Source organism: Podarcis cretensis (assembly GCF_951804945.1).
Source record: "Podarcis cretensis genome assembly, chromosome: 5".
NCBI lineage: Eukaryota > Metazoa > Chordata > Lepidosauria > Squamata > Lacertidae > Podarcis > Podarcis cretensis.
The window spans coordinates 102134189-102151368 of NC_137174.1; the positions used below are offsets into that span (position 1 = coordinate 102134189).

At 47.8% G+C, this 17180-nt stretch overlaps 1 protein-coding gene across 4 annotated transcripts in view; it reads right to left on the reverse strand.

Annotated features, from left to right (window-relative positions):
* LOC307216897 (putative cation-transporting ATPase 13A4) overlaps positions 1–17180 on the reverse strand; it is a 48272-nt gene that overhangs the window by 22449 nt on the left and 8643 nt on the right. For all 4 annotated transcript variants that reach the window (XM_079977667.1, XM_079977666.1, XM_079977664.1 and 1 more), the window contains exons 3-11: positions 16405–16542; positions 13822–13892; positions 13658–13738; positions 12419–12488; positions 10458–10592; positions 9417–9489; positions 4566–4697; positions 3500–3664; positions 1400–1557 (exon numbers count right to left, since the gene is read on the reverse strand). In XM_079977667.1, the coding sequence (XP_079833793.1) occupies positions 1400–1557; positions 3500–3664; positions 4566–4697; positions 9417–9489; positions 10458–10592; positions 12419–12488; positions 13658–13738; positions 13822–13892; positions 16405–16542 (1023 nt within the window). The remainder of the gene's footprint in view (positions 1–1399; positions 1558–3499; positions 3665–4565; positions 4698–9416; positions 9490–10457; positions 10593–12418; positions 12489–13657; positions 13739–13821; positions 13893–16404; positions 16543–17180) is intronic.

Genomic DNA, 17180 nt, shown 5'->3' on the forward strand with positions numbered 1-17180 from the left:
TAAATATCTATATATCTATATAGATACCTATATAGATATATAGAAATATAGATATAGATATATATTTCTGTTTTACAACTTAAAATACTCATTTTACATCCTTAAGATATCAATGACTTCCCTTCTCTTTCCGTGGTTCATTTTACATATCATAAATCCCAGCATATTTTACAGAAACTATACCATTCAGTATTCCATTATTGCATCCATAAAAAAAAAATTTACACTGTTGAATTTATCTTAATGCTGCCAACATTTTCAGCTATACACACTTATTTCCCATATATTCAATAAACGTTTTCCAATCTTCTCTAAACATATGTTCTTCTGGTTCCCTTGTTCTATATGTTAAGTCTGCGAGTTGTGCATATTCTTTCAGTTTAAATTGCCACACTTCTTTGGTTGGGACCTGGCTCAATTTCCATTTTGGGGGCTAACAAAACACAGGCCGCAGTGGTAGCACACATAAATAACCTTTTTTGACACCTGGGAATTTCAGTCTGAATTATCCCCAACAGAAAGGACTCCGGGGTTTTTGGGGAAAGTACTTTTAAACATTTTTTTTCAATTCATTATGGATCATTTCCCAATATTCTTTTACCCTTTTACAAGTCCACCACATATGGCGGCGAGACTGTTTAGGGGAACAAAGACCACGTGTTTTCCTGTCAACAAATACAAGGGACAGAGGAAAAAGGGAAATGGCCACATGGGCAAAAGTTGGAATGTGTTTGGAAAAATAAAAGTCTCCTGCCTTCATTTTAATATGAGATTCTGATGAACTTTCAGGCGTCTCAGAGAAACCAGCAATATCGTGCTGCCAGAAAAGTACTAAAACCAAAATGTCAAAACGGCCACGATGCAAAACGCTCAGCCATCACGTCTAGATGAAGATGATGGACTTTCCAGAACTGGTGAAGCTGATGGGAAAAATCCCAAACCAGCATGATCGAGTATTCCAAAAGGATTGCAGTAAATTTATATGATATCTGAAGGATTATTGTAAGCAATTAACATCACCAGCAGGGGTGTCTGAAGACTTGCAATGAGAAATTTTCTATCTCTCTACCTTTATTTAAATTTTGAGCCATTTTGTAATGAGAGTAATTAGAACTGGAAAACGTATAAAATGCAATGATATAAGGGTTAATTTTGAAAGCCCTGAGGCCGGAGGAAAGGAGGTTGATAGGCTCTAAAGAGCCAGGGAGGAAAAGTAGATAATAATGATGTGAATGTATAATATTAAATAGAAAATAGATAAAAATTGTGTGTGTGTGTGTGTCGCATCTGCGCAAAGAGTGTCTCCCTGGTTTCTGAAGGGAGGGGTTCCTGAGCAGGGTTCCCCCCTCCCCCTGGAGGATCCCATGGGAGATCCGCTCTTTGGGCGCCAACCGCTCACCCCGTTGAGGACAAAGACGCAGACGGCATAGACCATCCCGATGGCCGCGATCCCAATGAGGCAGAGGAGGAAGCGGATGCCGTCCCTGTAGAGACGGAAATTCAGGGGCTTCGGGTACAGAATGGACCTCACCAGGTCACCTTTCGCTGTGTTGAAACCTGGGAAGGCAGAGCAGGAGAAGCTGAGAAGAGCCTGGGCTGGATGAGGCCAGTGGCCCACCCCGTCCAGACCCTGCTCTCACCGTGACCAACCAGATGCCTCAGTGGGGAAAAGCTGAAGGCAGGATCTGAGCACAAGGGCAACTCTCCCCGCCATTGTTTTCCAGCAACTGGGATTTGGGGGGTGTGATCCATGAGAGGCAGTCAAGTACAACATTCCTTGTTTTCCTAGAGTGGACATGCAAGAGGATGTTTGGTCCAGCCAGTTGAAACTTCCTGTTCCTCCTGGCTGGAGCATCCTTCCTTTTGCATGTGATAGAAGGTGAGCGTGACCTTACCTGTCCAGGTAACAAAAGGACGAGTCACAGAGCACTCTCTCTCTCTTTTTGACTTCCTTCTAAATTTGACCAGCTTCTAGCTAGGACTGCTCTGCTAGCTCTCAACTAACAGAAGCACTGGGATTATTCCCCCATATGGGGTAGAGCCACATGTACATATTTGTAACTAAATCTTCCTTCAGTAATCCAACTGTGAACTGATGTGAGTAAACTTCTTTTGTTGATTTTGAATAAGATGGTCACATCCTTATTATTTTAAGAGGGATTCAAGGGAACATACCAGGACCGTGCAGGCTCATGTGAGCCTCTCACTATTATACAATTCAGTCTGTCTCAGATTGAATTGTACAATGGTACCTCGGGTTAAGTACTTAATTCGTTCCGGAGGTCCATTCTTAACCTGAAACTGTTCTTAACCTGAAGCACCACTTTAGCTAATGGGGCCTCCTGCTGCCACCGCGCCACCAGAGCCCGATTTCTTTTCTTATCCTGAAGCAAAGTTCTTAACCTGAAGCACTATTTCTGGGTTAGCGGAGTGTGTAACCTGAAGCGTATGTAACCTGAAGCATATGTAACCCGAGGTACCACTGTACTGTGAACCGCTTTGCTTTTTCTCCTCTGTGAACTAAGGTAAAAGGTAAAGGACCCCTGACAGTTAAGTCCAGTGGTGAACGACTCTGGGGTTTCGGTGCTTATCTCGCTTTACTGGCCAAGGGAGCCGACGTTTGTCCACAGACAGTTTTTCTGGGTCATGTGGCCAGCATGACTAAGCCGCTTCTGGCGAAACCAGAGCAGCGCATGGAAATGCAGTTTACCTTCCCACTGGAGCGGTACCTATTTATCTACTTGCACTTTGACGTGCTTTCGAACTGCTAGGTGGGCAGGAGCAGGGACAGAGCAACGGGAGTTCACCCCGTCGCGGGGATTCGAACCGCCGACCTTCTGATCGGCAAGCCCAGGAGGCTCAGTGGCTTAGACCACAGTGCCACCCACGTCCCGTCCCCACCGTGAACTAGCGTCATATAAATATTTTTGTAGATGAATGACGCAAATAAACCTTGGCCAGTTGTCTTCCTTTTGGCTCCTCCTGTATGGATTGGGCTTTGAAGCTGGATGGAGGGCGGAATCCCAGCCCCTTCCCTCTTTGTAGACCGCAACCCAGGACTCCACCATGTGCTCAGGTGAAGGGGAGGGGAACATGGGGTAAAAATGATGCACAGGTGAAGAGAGCATGTCCACGGGGGGTCAGATTCTGCAAAGCCCTGAAGCCACTCCAAAGCCCCCCTGGCTCATCTGGGAGAAGGGCCCCCGTGTCCTCCCAGTTCAGATCTGGTGCCTGGACTGGGCCAACCCAGAGGTCTCTCTGCACTGACCTTAGGGACGGAGGAGAGAGGGAACGAGATGGCTGGCTGGTCCCCCATCTGGGATTCCTGAGCTGCGATTCCTGCATTGCCGGGGGTTGGGATGGATGGCCTCTGGGGGCCCCTCTCAACTCTACAGTTCTACAATTCAGGAGGTGGCAGGGTGACGCTCAGCAAATCGGGCAGAAGCCCCCTCCCCCCGCCTCCCCCGCTGCCCTGCTCCCGGCCAATGCTGTCACCCACCGGTCCGCAGAACGACGGCTCTCACTGGACCCTTGGCCTGGATGACCTCCGTCCCACAGAAGAGAAGGTGTCTCCGGAAATCCTCCGCACAGCTCTCTCGCCAAGGCCGACCGCTGTGCTGATCGTCCCCAGGCAAGCAGGTCTTTGTGACTGGGATGCTCTCTCCTGGAGGAGAGCAGACTTGCATTAAAGGAGCAATGGGGTGGACTAGAGGACCTCTGGGAATCCCTTCCCAGTTCTAGGATTCTGTGCAGTGCCGGATTTATGTATAAACTAAAAAAGCTCTAGCTTAGGGCCCCACTCTCTTGGGGGGCCCCCAAAAAAAAATTTAAAGGAAAAAAACCTGGATGTACATTTCCAAAATATAAAATAAAAAACTAATGAAATAAAACCTACATGTAGCAACAGTGTTTTGTGTTGTGTAGGTTCCTATGATCTAAGTCATGGGCCCTGCCTGCTTGCCTGCTCCCTCAAATATCACTGCTTTGCTCCTTTCTATATATAGGGTGCCTACATTCTGCTATTTATAATTATTAGTAGTTTGCATCATATATTTACACCTATTATTATTTCATGTTATAGCAAGTGTCTAGAGATTAGTAAATTGTGTTCCTAAATGAACTTTTGTTATTGCCAAATGCCAATGTGTTTGCATTGTTAAGTTTGTTATGAATAAAAAATCATTTTAAGTTAGAGCTTAATAATTTTTTCACCATTAATCTTCTTAATTGCATTTCAGTTCAACAATTGCTTTGATAAACTACATATTTTGTGATGTGCAAATGGCTTGAGATACCTATGAGGGCCATCAATTACCATATAGCATATATTCAACACGGAAAAAACAGCGACAATTTGTTGTTGACAAAGGACAGCATCCAATCTCAATCCGGCCCCGATTCTGTGGCAGCTTCTGCCTCTTCCTGGCACTGCTGAGTCTGGCTCCTGGCGCTTGGCTCTGGGGCTGCCACTTTCCCTGGGCACCTTCACCCAGGCAGGGCACCCTTGCCCCCTGGGATCATCCCTCAGCCGCACAAGGCGACACCACCCTCCTCCTCCTCCTCACCTGTCAGCATGGCTTCGTTCACAATGCACTGGCCATGGATCAGGACGGCGTCGCAGGGCAACATGCTTCTGCCCCCTCCCAAAACCAGGGTGTCTCCGGGCACCAGATGGCGAGACTCCACCTCTTGGACACCTGGTCAGAGTGGAGAGAGGCAAAGGTTTCTCTGGAACATCAAGAGGAACTATACAACGAACTAAAGAAGGTCTTCAGATATACGTTTTTCAAAAAGCCAGAGGCATTCTTGTTAGGAATCGTAGGAGAAGATATAGTCAAGAACGACCAGAAATTGTTTTTATATGCAGCAACAGCGGCGAGGTTACTGCTAGCCCAGGTCTGGAAACAACAGCAAATACCAGCAGTAGAAGAATGGTGACAGAAGGTAATGGAATATGCAGAAATAGCCAAATTAACATGGAAAATTAGACAACAGGCGAGGAAACATCTCAAAAAGAATGGGAAAAAATTATGTCATATATAGGAAAGATAAGATGAAATAGTGAAACCAGTAGAATTGGAAATAAACCTCATGAAGGGAAAGGTTATGAAAAGTGAGGGATAAATGAAAATAATAAGAAGCAAAATGTATAAGGAGATTAATATAACTAACAGTAGTTGTAAATGAATACAGACAGACAATAAGAATTGTATAAACAGGATTTATTTATTTATGGATCTACTATGGACAAATATGGAAAATTAATAACAATATACAAAATGGATGAAAATAATGTGATATAAAAAACCAAAAGAAGGGAGGAGGGAAGTCAGCGCTTAGGAGCAAGTAGAAATGTAAAATGCAACACATTATGTGTATGTGGAGTATGCAACCGGAAAACTCATAAAGATTATTTGGAGGAAGAAGAAAAAAAGAGGAGCAGAGTAGAAGCTGTGGGGCAGGAGCCCCTCTCCCCCCCCCCCCCCGCATTCACCCCAATTCTCTTGTGGGACGACTGGACGACTTCTGTTGTTTGTGCATCACACACTTTTCCATGCATTTCCCCATCACTTTCCTAGCTGCTAAAGGAAGATTTCTTGCACTAGAGAGGGACAAGAGCTCTATTCCACTTGAAGTTAATTTAGATGTCGTATACCCCCCCCCCCTCAAAGCAGTTGCCAGTTCATTTTGGCACCCAATCCAAGGTGCTCCCGTTCGTGTTTAAAGCCTTAAATGGCTCAGGCTTGGGTAATGTGTGCTCATAAGTGCATATATTAGTCAAAGCAATATACAGAAATTGCTGTGCAGAAATGTGCGTTGGGCAAAATTGCATACTGATGTGCTATTCACTGATGAATTTTTATCAGGACTTTAACAAACAAAGTTTGCAGACTGGTGCAGAAATGTGGGAAATGGAGAAACTGATAGAAACCGAAAATGCCCCTCCCTGCTTCCACATGAGGACTTTGTCTGCAAACTGTTATTTACCGCAGCCTTGCTGTGCCAGTTTCACTCTCAACCCTCTTGGTGACTCAGGAAAGTCTGCCATGCCCCACACTTTCTGGATTCTGGCTGCACCCCCCCCCCCACACGTCTAAAGCATATTCCCCACCCCCACCACCCTGGGAATTCAGGGAACTGTAGTTTACCCCCCCCCCGAGCCATAATTCCCAGCACCCTTAGCCAACTAGCAGCTTCTGCTAACAGCCCTGAGGCAGCTGCAAGGGCTAGAACCTGGATCCCCTGCCAACATGAGCTCCTCAGAAGGACCAGCAAATTTAAACAAAGAACCACTGAAGTATTTAGCACATCAGTACATTTCCTCTGGCATTCGGAACCTCAGGTTTTTCTGCTTAAAATCAGGCAGCAGCAACTGGGCTTCTCCCTGGGCTTCAGATCAGGTCTCCGGTTCCATGGTTAATCATTTGGAGGAAATTGATCTTTTAGTGTAGCAGCACCTGCCCTAACTGAACAGTGGAGGCTCCATTGTGTTTTGTCCTTCTCTCTTTGGCGATCCCTCGTAGCCGAGTCAGATTGTCTTCCATAAACACGGTTTTAACAGTCAGTCCATAAGTGACTGTGGAGGCCAATTCTGGATCCCCACTTCCTTCCACAGTGGGGACATGGGTTTCCGGGTGGGAGTTGATTGCGGTGAGGGTTTGCCAAGTGCACCTTCCTCTTAGCACGTTTCTCCCTTGCGTCCTGAGTTCGAGTGTCTTCAAAGCCCATTACGCCTTTGGTCAAGGCTGTTCTCCAATTGGAGCACTCGCAGGCCAGTGTTTCCCAATTGTTGGTGTTTATACTACATTTTTTTAGATTTGCCTTCAGACTGTCTTTAAATCTCTTTTGTTGACCACCAGCATTACGTTTTCCATTTTAAAGTTTGGAATAGAGTAGTTGCTTTGGATGATGATAATCAGGCATCCACACAACATGACCAGTCCAACGAAGTTGATGTTGAAGAATCATTGCTTCAACACTGGTGATCTTTGCTTCTTCCAGTACACTGGCATTAGTTCGCCTGTCTTCCCAAGCGATGTGTAAAAATTTTTGGAGACCCCGTTGATGGAATCTTTCAAGGAGCTGGAGATGTTGTTTAGAAGTGGTCCATGTTTCACAAGCATATAGTAAGGTGGGAAGTACAATAGCTTTGTAAACAAGCATTTTGGTTTCCCTGCAAATGTCCCAGTCCTTTGCTGACTTTACTCCATTGTCCTACCTAATCAAAGACAAAGCGTTCCTTTCCTTGGAGCTGAGCAGATGGGCAAACAGAAACACCCATATCAAGGGCCCCTGCGTATTGCCAGGTGGGGAGGGAAGGTGCACTAAAATGTGGGAGGTAATCCATTGGAGCAGCCAAATACAACATTCCTTGTTTGCGCAGAGTGGACACAGACAGGGGGATGTTTGTCCAGCCAGTTGAACTTCCTTCCTTTGCATGTGACCAGGTAGATCATCATCAAACCTTCTATTGGCATAACATTCAAACATCCAAAACAGATCAATACAGAATTACCACTTCCCCAGTGGCACAAAACATTTGCTAAAAAAAAGGAGGCAGAGCAGTCTATTGTCACATCTCTAGGTCTCCAGGGAGATCAGACGTCGGCAGTGTATTTCGACAAAAAAAAACAAACAAACAGAGATATTCAGCCACTAACTTGGTGAGCTCCTAATCATTCCCCAGTGATGGAAAATGTATGACCTCTGACTCTGGTTTCCATTTGGGGATACAGAGTTGCTCTAAAAATTGCTGACCGAGATCAGCATATAGTTTACAACTGAGAACCATATGTGTGAGAATTTCCACCAGGTGGTCTTCACACGGGCAAGTTCTTTCTCCTTCCACCCTGCCTGAGAACCTTCCCCAAAGGAGGTCTGATGTATTTGAATTAAACCTGGCCAGCAAAAATACCCTTCTTTCTTGAGGGTTAAGCAGAAATTCAAGGTAATTGTGGTTAGTTTCATGTGCCCAAGAAAGCTGAAAGTAAAGAGGGGAACATGTTTTCTCTGCTGCTACTGTTAGTGACCAGGTAGATGGGCGTGACCCTTGCAGACCCCACAAAAGCTCCAGTCACCCTTCCTCTTTTTTTCTCTTGGACTGCACTGCTGGCTCTCTGCCAGCAGCACATGGGCCCATCCTTACAATTATGTCAGCCACACTGTATCTGTAACTGCAAGCTGAAGCCTGCCTTCAGGGATCCAACTGTGAACTGAATGTGAGTAAACTTCTTGTTACTTTAAAAAGAAGCTTCTTGTATCTTTCTTCTTTTTAGGAGGGATAAAAGGGCTCTTACCAGGAATATACTCCAGTCTGAACGGAGCCAGATTGGATTGCTAAAGTAAAGAGATTCAAATGAATCTACTAACTAGCTTCCTGCTATATATTCAGGGGCGGAGGAAGGGAGGGGGGGCGGTTTGCCCCGGGTGTCACCACTGAGGAGGGTGACAAAATGCCGGGTGGCACTCACCACGGAGCCTATAGCGCACTTGAGCCATGTGTCTCTCCTGCCCAAACGGTCCACCTGCTGCCTCCCCCCCCCCCAACTATAGGGCGGCTGAGTGGGAGGAGGCAGGCAGACTCCAGAGGCCCCGCAGTGCGCCCCGCCCCATGGGTGCACCGCCCCAGGCGCCCTTGCAGCTTCCTCCGCTGCTGTGTGTATTGGGGAACGCACTCTGCTGTTGACTCACAAGCGTGAGAGAGGAAGGATACTATTAAATCAATATACAGTGGTACCTCAGGTTAAGTACTTAATTCATTCCAGAGGTCCGTTCTTAACCTGAAACTGTTCTTAACCTGAAGCACCACTTTAGCTAATGGGGCCTCCCGCTGCCGCCTCGCCGCCGGAGCACGATTTCTGTTCTCACCCTGAAGCAAAGTTCTTAACCCAAGGTACAGTGGTACCTCTGGATGCGAACAGGATCCGTTCCGGAGCCCCGTTCGCATCCTGAAGTGAATGCAACCCATGTCTGCAATTCGCCGCTTCCGCGCATGAGCGTGACATCATTTTGAATGTCTGCGCATGCGCGAGCAGCGAAACCCAGAAGTGACGCGCTCCGTTACTTCCGGGTCACCGTGGAGCGTAGCCTGAAAACGCTCAACCTGAAGCACATTTAACCCAAGGTATGACTGTACTATTTCTGGGTTAGCAGAGTCTGTAACCTGAAGCGTCTGTAACCCGAGGTACCGCTGTATCCTCTGCTAGTATCTACAACATTCCCACATAAGACAGCTCCCTTCTGCACCTCAGCCTAAGCCACGATTCCTGCCTTGCCGAGGGCTGGACTAGAGGACCCTTGGGGATCCCTTCCAACTCCTGGGCTGCAGTGGAGGTGGAGGGGAGGCAGAGAAGGGAGGGGAGAGGAGATTGTGGTGCAGCAGCAGGGAGAGGGACCTGCCCTGGTCCGGGGCTCACCTGTTTCCTTCCTGAGGACCTTGACCAGGACGCCATTGTGGGATTCCACCAGCCGGTGCAGCTTCACGGATTGCTGTGGACATGGAAAGAAAAGAGGTGCATCTCTCTGGGAAGCAGCCGGGAGCCGCCCAACGGCCCTCGGCTCTCGTTTCCCTGCTGCGCTTCCAGTGCCAGGGAAGGGAACAGGCTGGGGATCCCAGCCAACCAGTTTACAGCCCAGGCAGCGGCAGTGGGGAGGTCAGCTCCCTGGTTTGAAGGGGGCCCTTCCAACCTCGCAGGATTCCAGCTGCAAAGTCTTCTTCACGCAGCACAGAGTTAAACTGCGGAACTCCCTCCCACTGGAGACAGAGACAGCCAGCAACTTGGATGGCTGTCAAAGAGGACTGGGCAAATTCATGAAGGGGGAGAGGGCTATGGATGGCTGCTGGCCACACGCCCTTCCCAGTTGGAGGCAGCCGTGCTTCTGAATCCCAGTTGCTGGATCAGATCCTGCAGGGACCATGCGAGCAGACAGAGCCCATGACTTACATCATCGGAGCCGACACAACACAAAACTGCTGTATGCAGGTTTTATTTTATTGGTTTTTTTATCTTGGAACTCGTATTTGGGGACTTCCCTGGCTTTTTTCTGGCCCATGTAGGACCAGTTTGGATAGTTGGCCTTGGTGAAGACTTGACGTTTTTATCCCCCAAAAAGTTTTTGATTGAGTTTCCACTGAAATGAGGCTGTATTTTAATATTTTAATGTTGTATTTTAATCTTGTTTTTTAAGCTGTATTTCAATCAATTGTTTTTATATTAGGTGTTAGCCACCCTGAGCCCGGGGAGGGCAGGGTATAAATAAAAATTATTATTATTATCTTACCTTTTGGAAATGTACATCCAGGTTTTTTTCCTTTAAATTTTTTTTTGGGGGGGGCCAAGAGAGTGGGGCCCTAAGCTATAGCTTGTTTAGCTTTATATGTAATTCTGGCACTGCCTGAGGTCGATGAGGTGCCCCCTCCCCCGCCTACCTGGGCGAGGCCCCTCCCTCCTGCTCACCTTCCTGAGGTCGTACACGGTGAGAGAGATGGAGAGCAGAGACATAAGAATGATGGCCACGGAGTACTCAATGTATTCCTCCGCAAACCACAGGCAGACGCTGAACAGCTGGAAGACGTAGAACGGGTTCAGCACCTGCCCAGCAACAGAAAAGAGAGGGGAGGCTGGGTGAGTGGCACTCGCAGGCGGCTTTCTGCCACGACCCACCCCTTGGCCACACCGCCAAGAGCAGGAGCCTCTCCCCATCTTGGAGGCATTGGCAGCGCTCTTAGTGAGACCAAACTAGCCCAAGCAAGACCTTCTCTCTGGCATGCAAGCATTTTCTCTGGATTTTGATTGCAAACTGCTTTAAGGGTTGTTGTTGTTGTTGTTGTTTTGCAATCAAGTGGTATATAAATTTTATGAACTAAATAAAATAAAGAAATAGACGTGGGGGAACCAGAAACTAGGGTGCTTTTCAGAGGGCTGGGCTGGTGGTTTGGAAGGGAAGGAAATGGGGAGTCTCTTAATCTTTCTGCCCTGCAGAAAAGTCAAGATCATTGGGTGGGTGGGGGGCTCCAACTCCCCTCCTTCTCCCCCTCCCTGACCCCTGGCCATGCTGGCATCTTCCTGGGGCTGATGGGAGATGGGCAATTTCTGGGGTGCCCCACTGAGGCTCAGCATCCCTGCCCCCTGGAAACTTCCTCCCCCCCCCCTTTGGTCCAACCATGACTCAGAAAAGCCCCGCCCCCTCCACCTCCCATTTGACCCAGCATGGGGGGCCTAATTCCTCCCCGGAGGCCTCTTTGCAAGCCAGGCTTTCATGAGACCAACTTGGCTCTCAGTCAGTTCCCAAAATCTCCAAATTCCGAATGGCAATGGTGGCAGGACCGTGGAGCGAGAGCAGGATGTTCTGGCGGGAGCAGGCTAAATCTCTTGTTGATTAAAGGGCTAATCTGCCTGCCAAGGGCTTCCCGGCAGGGCAGCGTCACCTTGGAGATGGGAGAAGCTAACGGGGCCCCAACCGCTGGGAGCCAAGGAGGACCTCAAGGAAAGAGGCAGGAGAGGACAATTCTTCAGCTGCCTATTATGGGATGCATTCATTGGCCTTGATACCGTAAATCGCCCTGTGATGGAGAGGTACAGTACATAAATTTAATAAAGAATAAATAAAGAACATGACATTTTGTAAAGATTTATACACCACTTGATTGTAAAAAAACAAAACAAAAACCCTCTCAAAGCGTTTTACAGTGGTACCTTGGTTCTCAAACACCAAAAACCCAGAAATAAGTGTTCCGGTTTTCAAACATTTTTCAGAAGCCAAACTACCAAAGCGGTTCTTGGCTCTTGTTTCTGGGGCACCTGCACCAATCAGAAGCCGCGCCTTGGTTTTCAAACATGTCAGAAGTCAAACGTACTTCCAGAACGGATTATGTTTGAGAACCAAGGTACCACTGTATTTGGCCCTTTTGGTTTTGCTATTTATTTTGTGTTTTTCTTTTTGAGGCTTTTTCAGTTTTTGTGACTGTGTGGAACCCAGTTCAGTAGATTGATTGATTGCGTGACTGCGAAAATGGATAAAAGCCCCCCATCCAAACAATGACTATCATCAGTGCAGGTAAGAAAAAAAAATAATTTTAATTTTTATCATCTGCAATACTGTCTTATTTATTTTATAGTACAGCACATTGATTATTGCTTTCATTTTATGGATCAATGGTCTTGCGAGAGAGTAAAACTCATGTTCAATTGCTGTTTTAGGTGTTGTTTTTAAAAGTCTGGAACGGATTAATCTGTTTTGCATTCCTTTCCATGGGAAAGCGCGCCTTGGTTTTGGAATGCTTCGGTTTGGGAACGGACTTCGGGAACGGATTAAGTTTGGGAACCAAGGTACCACTGTACGAAAAAAAGATAAGAGTATTTACAGCAAGATAGATATAGATAAACCGAGATAGCTGCCTCCTGGCAGGAAGAAGCACCTCTTTGAAGAGCAGCTTCCAGATTGGTGCGATCTCAACATCGATGGCGTTGGGCCCACAGATAACGCTCCTGTGGATGAGCAAGAGAGAGAGAAAAGGGAGTCCATGGGCTGGCTGGTCCACCAATAATAATAATAATAATTTATTTATATCCCACCCTCCCCAGCTGAAGCCGGGCTCAGAGCGGCCAAAACAGCAAAAGTAACACAGTTTACATAAAATCACAAGCAATTAATTGAAATACAAGGGGCTCCTGAGGCACCTGCTACCCCTTCCCACTCCAGAGGGGGCAAGGGGGAGGCAAACAGCAGGAGCTTTTAAGGGACAGAAAGGGGGCACACGTCAGGAGCATGTTCCACACCCCGTAAGGCGCTGGTTCATCAGGGACATGATCCAGCTGTGCCCTTTGAAGGATGCCTGCTTGCAATCTTGTTGCTGCCACCTTGGAGAAGGGACCTCCATGGGGGTTCTGTCCCCCCCCCAGACTCTCTGGGGCTTCCACCTCAGAGGGATGGCATGTGAGGGCCATAAGAGTTGGGAGGGGCCACGGGGGTCACCATCTAGCCCCACCCCCTGGAATGCAGGAACCTTCTTGTCCAGCACGGGACTCAAACCCACAACTCTGAGATTCGGAGTCTCGTTCTCTCCCGACTGAGCTAGCCCTGTGTGGGGCTCCTGCCTGCCCTTTCGGAGACCCCCGCCACTCCTGCCAAGATGAGGGGAGAGCCTCCACCAGGCAAGGCCTCCTTCCACCTGCCTTGCCCCACCCTCCAGTCCCTGCTTCTCAATTTGTATTGTATTATTTTATGCACTGCGGCTTGCCGTTGTTTCATTGATTGTAGTTTCGAAATTATTTATTGTAATTGTTAAGAGTGGGTTTCTGTTTAATTTTTATATGCCGATATCATTCTATGATTGTTGAATGTTACATTATTTGATGTAGATTGCTTATTTTAAAGCTGTTTTATTATCACATTTTTGTATTGCATTAGATTGCTGTAAGTTGTACATTCTTTGTTTCTTCAGCTTGTAAACCGCCTTGAGTATTGTAAGAGAGAAAGGCGGTATACAAACTAAAAGTGATGATGATGATGATGATGCTTTGAGCCGCTGATTTTAGGCCAACCACAACTTCTTCCATATTGGATGCATGCATGTTCTGATTCCTGCTTTGCAGGGGGCTGGACTAGATGAGCGCTGGGGGTCCCATCCAAATCTAGGATTCTGTGAAACAAGTACCTGATGCCCTGCTCTGCGCTGGTCAGCCCAGACCCAAACTTTGCATGGATCTCTGCGCAGGTGTGTGTCTCCTCGAGGACCCTGCAAGAGAAGGAGACCTGCCGTAGCACCACAAGAGAGCCTTTGTTCCTGCCCAGGGCTTTGCCGGGCGCAAGGTGACTCACCCGACCTTCACGAACCGCTTGGCAGAAACGTCCCAGGCATATCGGATCTTCTGCACTTGGAGGCACCTCGCCTGGAAAACCAAACAATGGGCGCGAGTCACGAGGGAGGAAAGCTGCCCTCGCTCTTAGCTGCTCTCCCGGACGAGAGAAGCTCCAGAGCTGCAGGTGGCTGAGGTAGAATTCGAACGAGGAGCTTCTGGGGCTGCAGGTGAGGCTCTGAGCCACCGCACGACCCTCGGCCCCAGCCAGCCTTCCTCGCAGGACCAAACTCCTCTGCTGAGACATTGTTCCCGGCAGAGTCCAGCACCTTTTCCCTCTCCGCTCAGAAGCCACGACTGAGGCATTTGTTTTGCTGAAAGGATCTATTATTTCGGGGTGTTGGGATTCCACCGACTCCCCGCACCCCTTCTGAAACACATCCCTTGAAGGATGCCATCTTCCAAATCTTGCCAGCCAGCACTGGAGGGTGATGCATAAGAGCAGGGCTCGGCAACCTAAGGCCCGGGGGCCGGATCCGGCCTAATCGCCTTCTCAATCTGGCCCGCGGACTGTCCGGGAATCAGCGTGTTTTTACATGAGTAGAACGTGTGCTTTTATTTAAAATGCATCTCTGGGTTATTTGTGGGGCATAGGAATTTGTTTTGGGACCCGCCCCCCCCCCCCCAAAAAATACAGTCATACCTCATGTTACGTTTGCTTCATGATACGTTTTTTCAGGTTACATCCCGCGGCGACCCGGAAGTCCCGGAAAGGGTTAATTCAGGGTTTCACCACTCTTTGCTGCTCGCGCATGCGCAGATGTGCAAAATGACATCCCGCGCATGCGCAGAAGCGGTGAATCGCAACCTGTGCGTGCGCACACGCGCCACTGTGTGTTGCATTCTGCTCATGTTGCGAACAGGCCTCCAGAACAGATCCCGTTCGCAACCACAGGTCTGGCCCCCCCACAAGGTCTAAGGGACAGTGGACTGGCCCCCTCCTGAGAAAGTTTGCTGACCCCTGCATAAGAGGGTGGGAGCTGGTGGAGCATTAATGCAGTAAAACAGAACAATAAATCACCCTGGAAAGGAGGAGTACCAGGAGGAATGGATGAAATTCAAAGACTATTTACTTAAATACGCTAAGATAATTTAATTGGAAAAACTTGCAAATATCAGATAGGCTTAGGATTTAATTATGTGATGTTAGAAAATAATGTGTTTAAAGTTAAAATTAAAAGAAAGAAAGATGTTAAGTGATTAAGTTAATTTTATGAGAAAAATTGGCTTTGGAAAACTGTTACAATGATATACACTGAAATTCAGCTAGGGAGATATGAGGAAGTCACTTAACAATGTCACTAAGATTAGATCAAGTACAGTTAAGATTTATGTTTGTTTGTCTGTCTAAAATTTTGGAAAATCAATAAAAAAAATTGAAAATAAATAAATAAATGACCCTGGCAGGGCTGCAGAAACACCAAGCACAGCTCTCATGCGGGAGTTGCGTTCTCAGCCGCAGCCAGACCCCTCTGGGAAGCGCATGGCATCTCCTGGGATAATCCAGAGGCTCACTTGGCTACCCAGGATGACGGGAGGAGGCTTCTATGGGTGGGGCTGGAGCAGAGAGAGTGGGAGGAGCCTCTGGTGGGCGGAGCTGAGGGGAGGGGAGGAGCCAAGCAGGTTGCAGGAGCGGGACTGTAGAGGGTTGCCATATGGCAGAGTCGGGATTCGGCCGTGGGAAACAGTGTCCGGGCAGAAATTGCTGGAATGTCCAGGGAAAAGCTCAACAACTTTTGTGTCCGGATTTTCACTTTTTGAAATATAGCAAACCTAGGGCTGTACCACTTGGTAGAGCACCCCCCAGAGGCAGCAGGATTCCCTAGGGGGCCCATTATTATTATTATTATTATTATTATTATTATTATTATTATTATTATTATTATTAATATACTGACCCATACCCGGAGGTCTCAGGACAGTTCACAGAAAAGATCACAATATATAAAATCAAAATAAGAGCACTAACCCAATAACACACATCCCCCAAAAGAGCCACATTTTAAAAGGGTCTAGGATGTCTATCAGGTCAGCCAAAGACCTGGTTAGAGGCAAGGGGGCTCCGGAGGTGTAAATGACCCTCAGACTTTGAGAAGCAGCTATCGCCAGATCAAGCTCATCAGCTTGTTGAATTTTTTGCTCTATAAGACTCACTTTTCCCCTCCTAAAAAGTAAGGGGAAATGTGTGTGCGTCTTATGGAGTGAATGCAGGCTGCGCAGCTGTCCCAGAAGCCAGAACAGCAAGAGGGATTGCAATCCCTCTTGCTGTTCTGGCTTCTGAGATTCAGAATATTTTTTTCTTGTTTTCCTCCTCCAAAAACTAGGTGCGTCTTGTGGTCTGCTGCGTCTTATAGAGCGAAAAATACGGGTAATTAAACTAAACCACTGGGGGTGGGGTGTTATTGTTGTATCTGCTCTTTTATTGTATTGTGAAATTGCTTTGAGATGCTTCCCAGGAGGAGATTCATAAATGAAATCAAGGAGTCATAATTGGGGCCCCATGTGACGCCACCATCCCGCCCCACAGTTCCGGGTTCCCCCTTACTTTCAACTCTGGCCTCGCGATGACTTTGTTCAGGAGAGAGCCTTCATCAGCAAGGAGGGGGTGCGTGGGGTCAAGGCGGCCGAGGGCGGACACAGAGAGCCAAACCACCTTCTTCCGGGTGTAGATGTGAAATTCGTCCTGGAGAAACGTGAGCAGAAGCCCAAATGATGATGAGTCCTGGAACCACAGCACAGGTAATGAGGAGGACCTGGGTGGATCAAAGAGGCAGGATCCTGCCCTGCCTTGCCACAGGCTCACATCTAACCACTTACTGGGGTGAGACTGGCGCTTCTTGTGGCAAATCCCCTTGAGGTTATTCCACTGGTCAGGCAAGTCAGATTTCCGCCTGACTTTACTCTCTACCCCTTTTGAGCAAACTCCATGGGCCTAGATGCTTACAGGGCCTCTTACGCACAAGACAGGTAAAAAATCCTGCATTTAAGGACCCTCTCCTCCCTTGGCCAGACCCCACCTGGAGTCCTGTGTCCGGTTCTGGACACCACAATTTAAGAAAGATATGGACGAGCTGGAAGGTCTGCAGAGAAGGGGGACCAGGACCATCAAGGGTCTGGAAGCTGAGCCTGATGAGGAATGGTTGAAGGAGCTGGAGAAGAGGAGACTGAGAGGAGGTACGAGGGCTGTCCCATGGAGGAGGGAACAAGTTTGTGTTCTCCTGCTGTGGAGGGTAGGACTCAAACCCATGGCTTCGAGTTACGAGATAGGAGATGCCAACTCAACATTCAGAAAAACCTTTCTGACAGTAAGAGCTGCTTGGC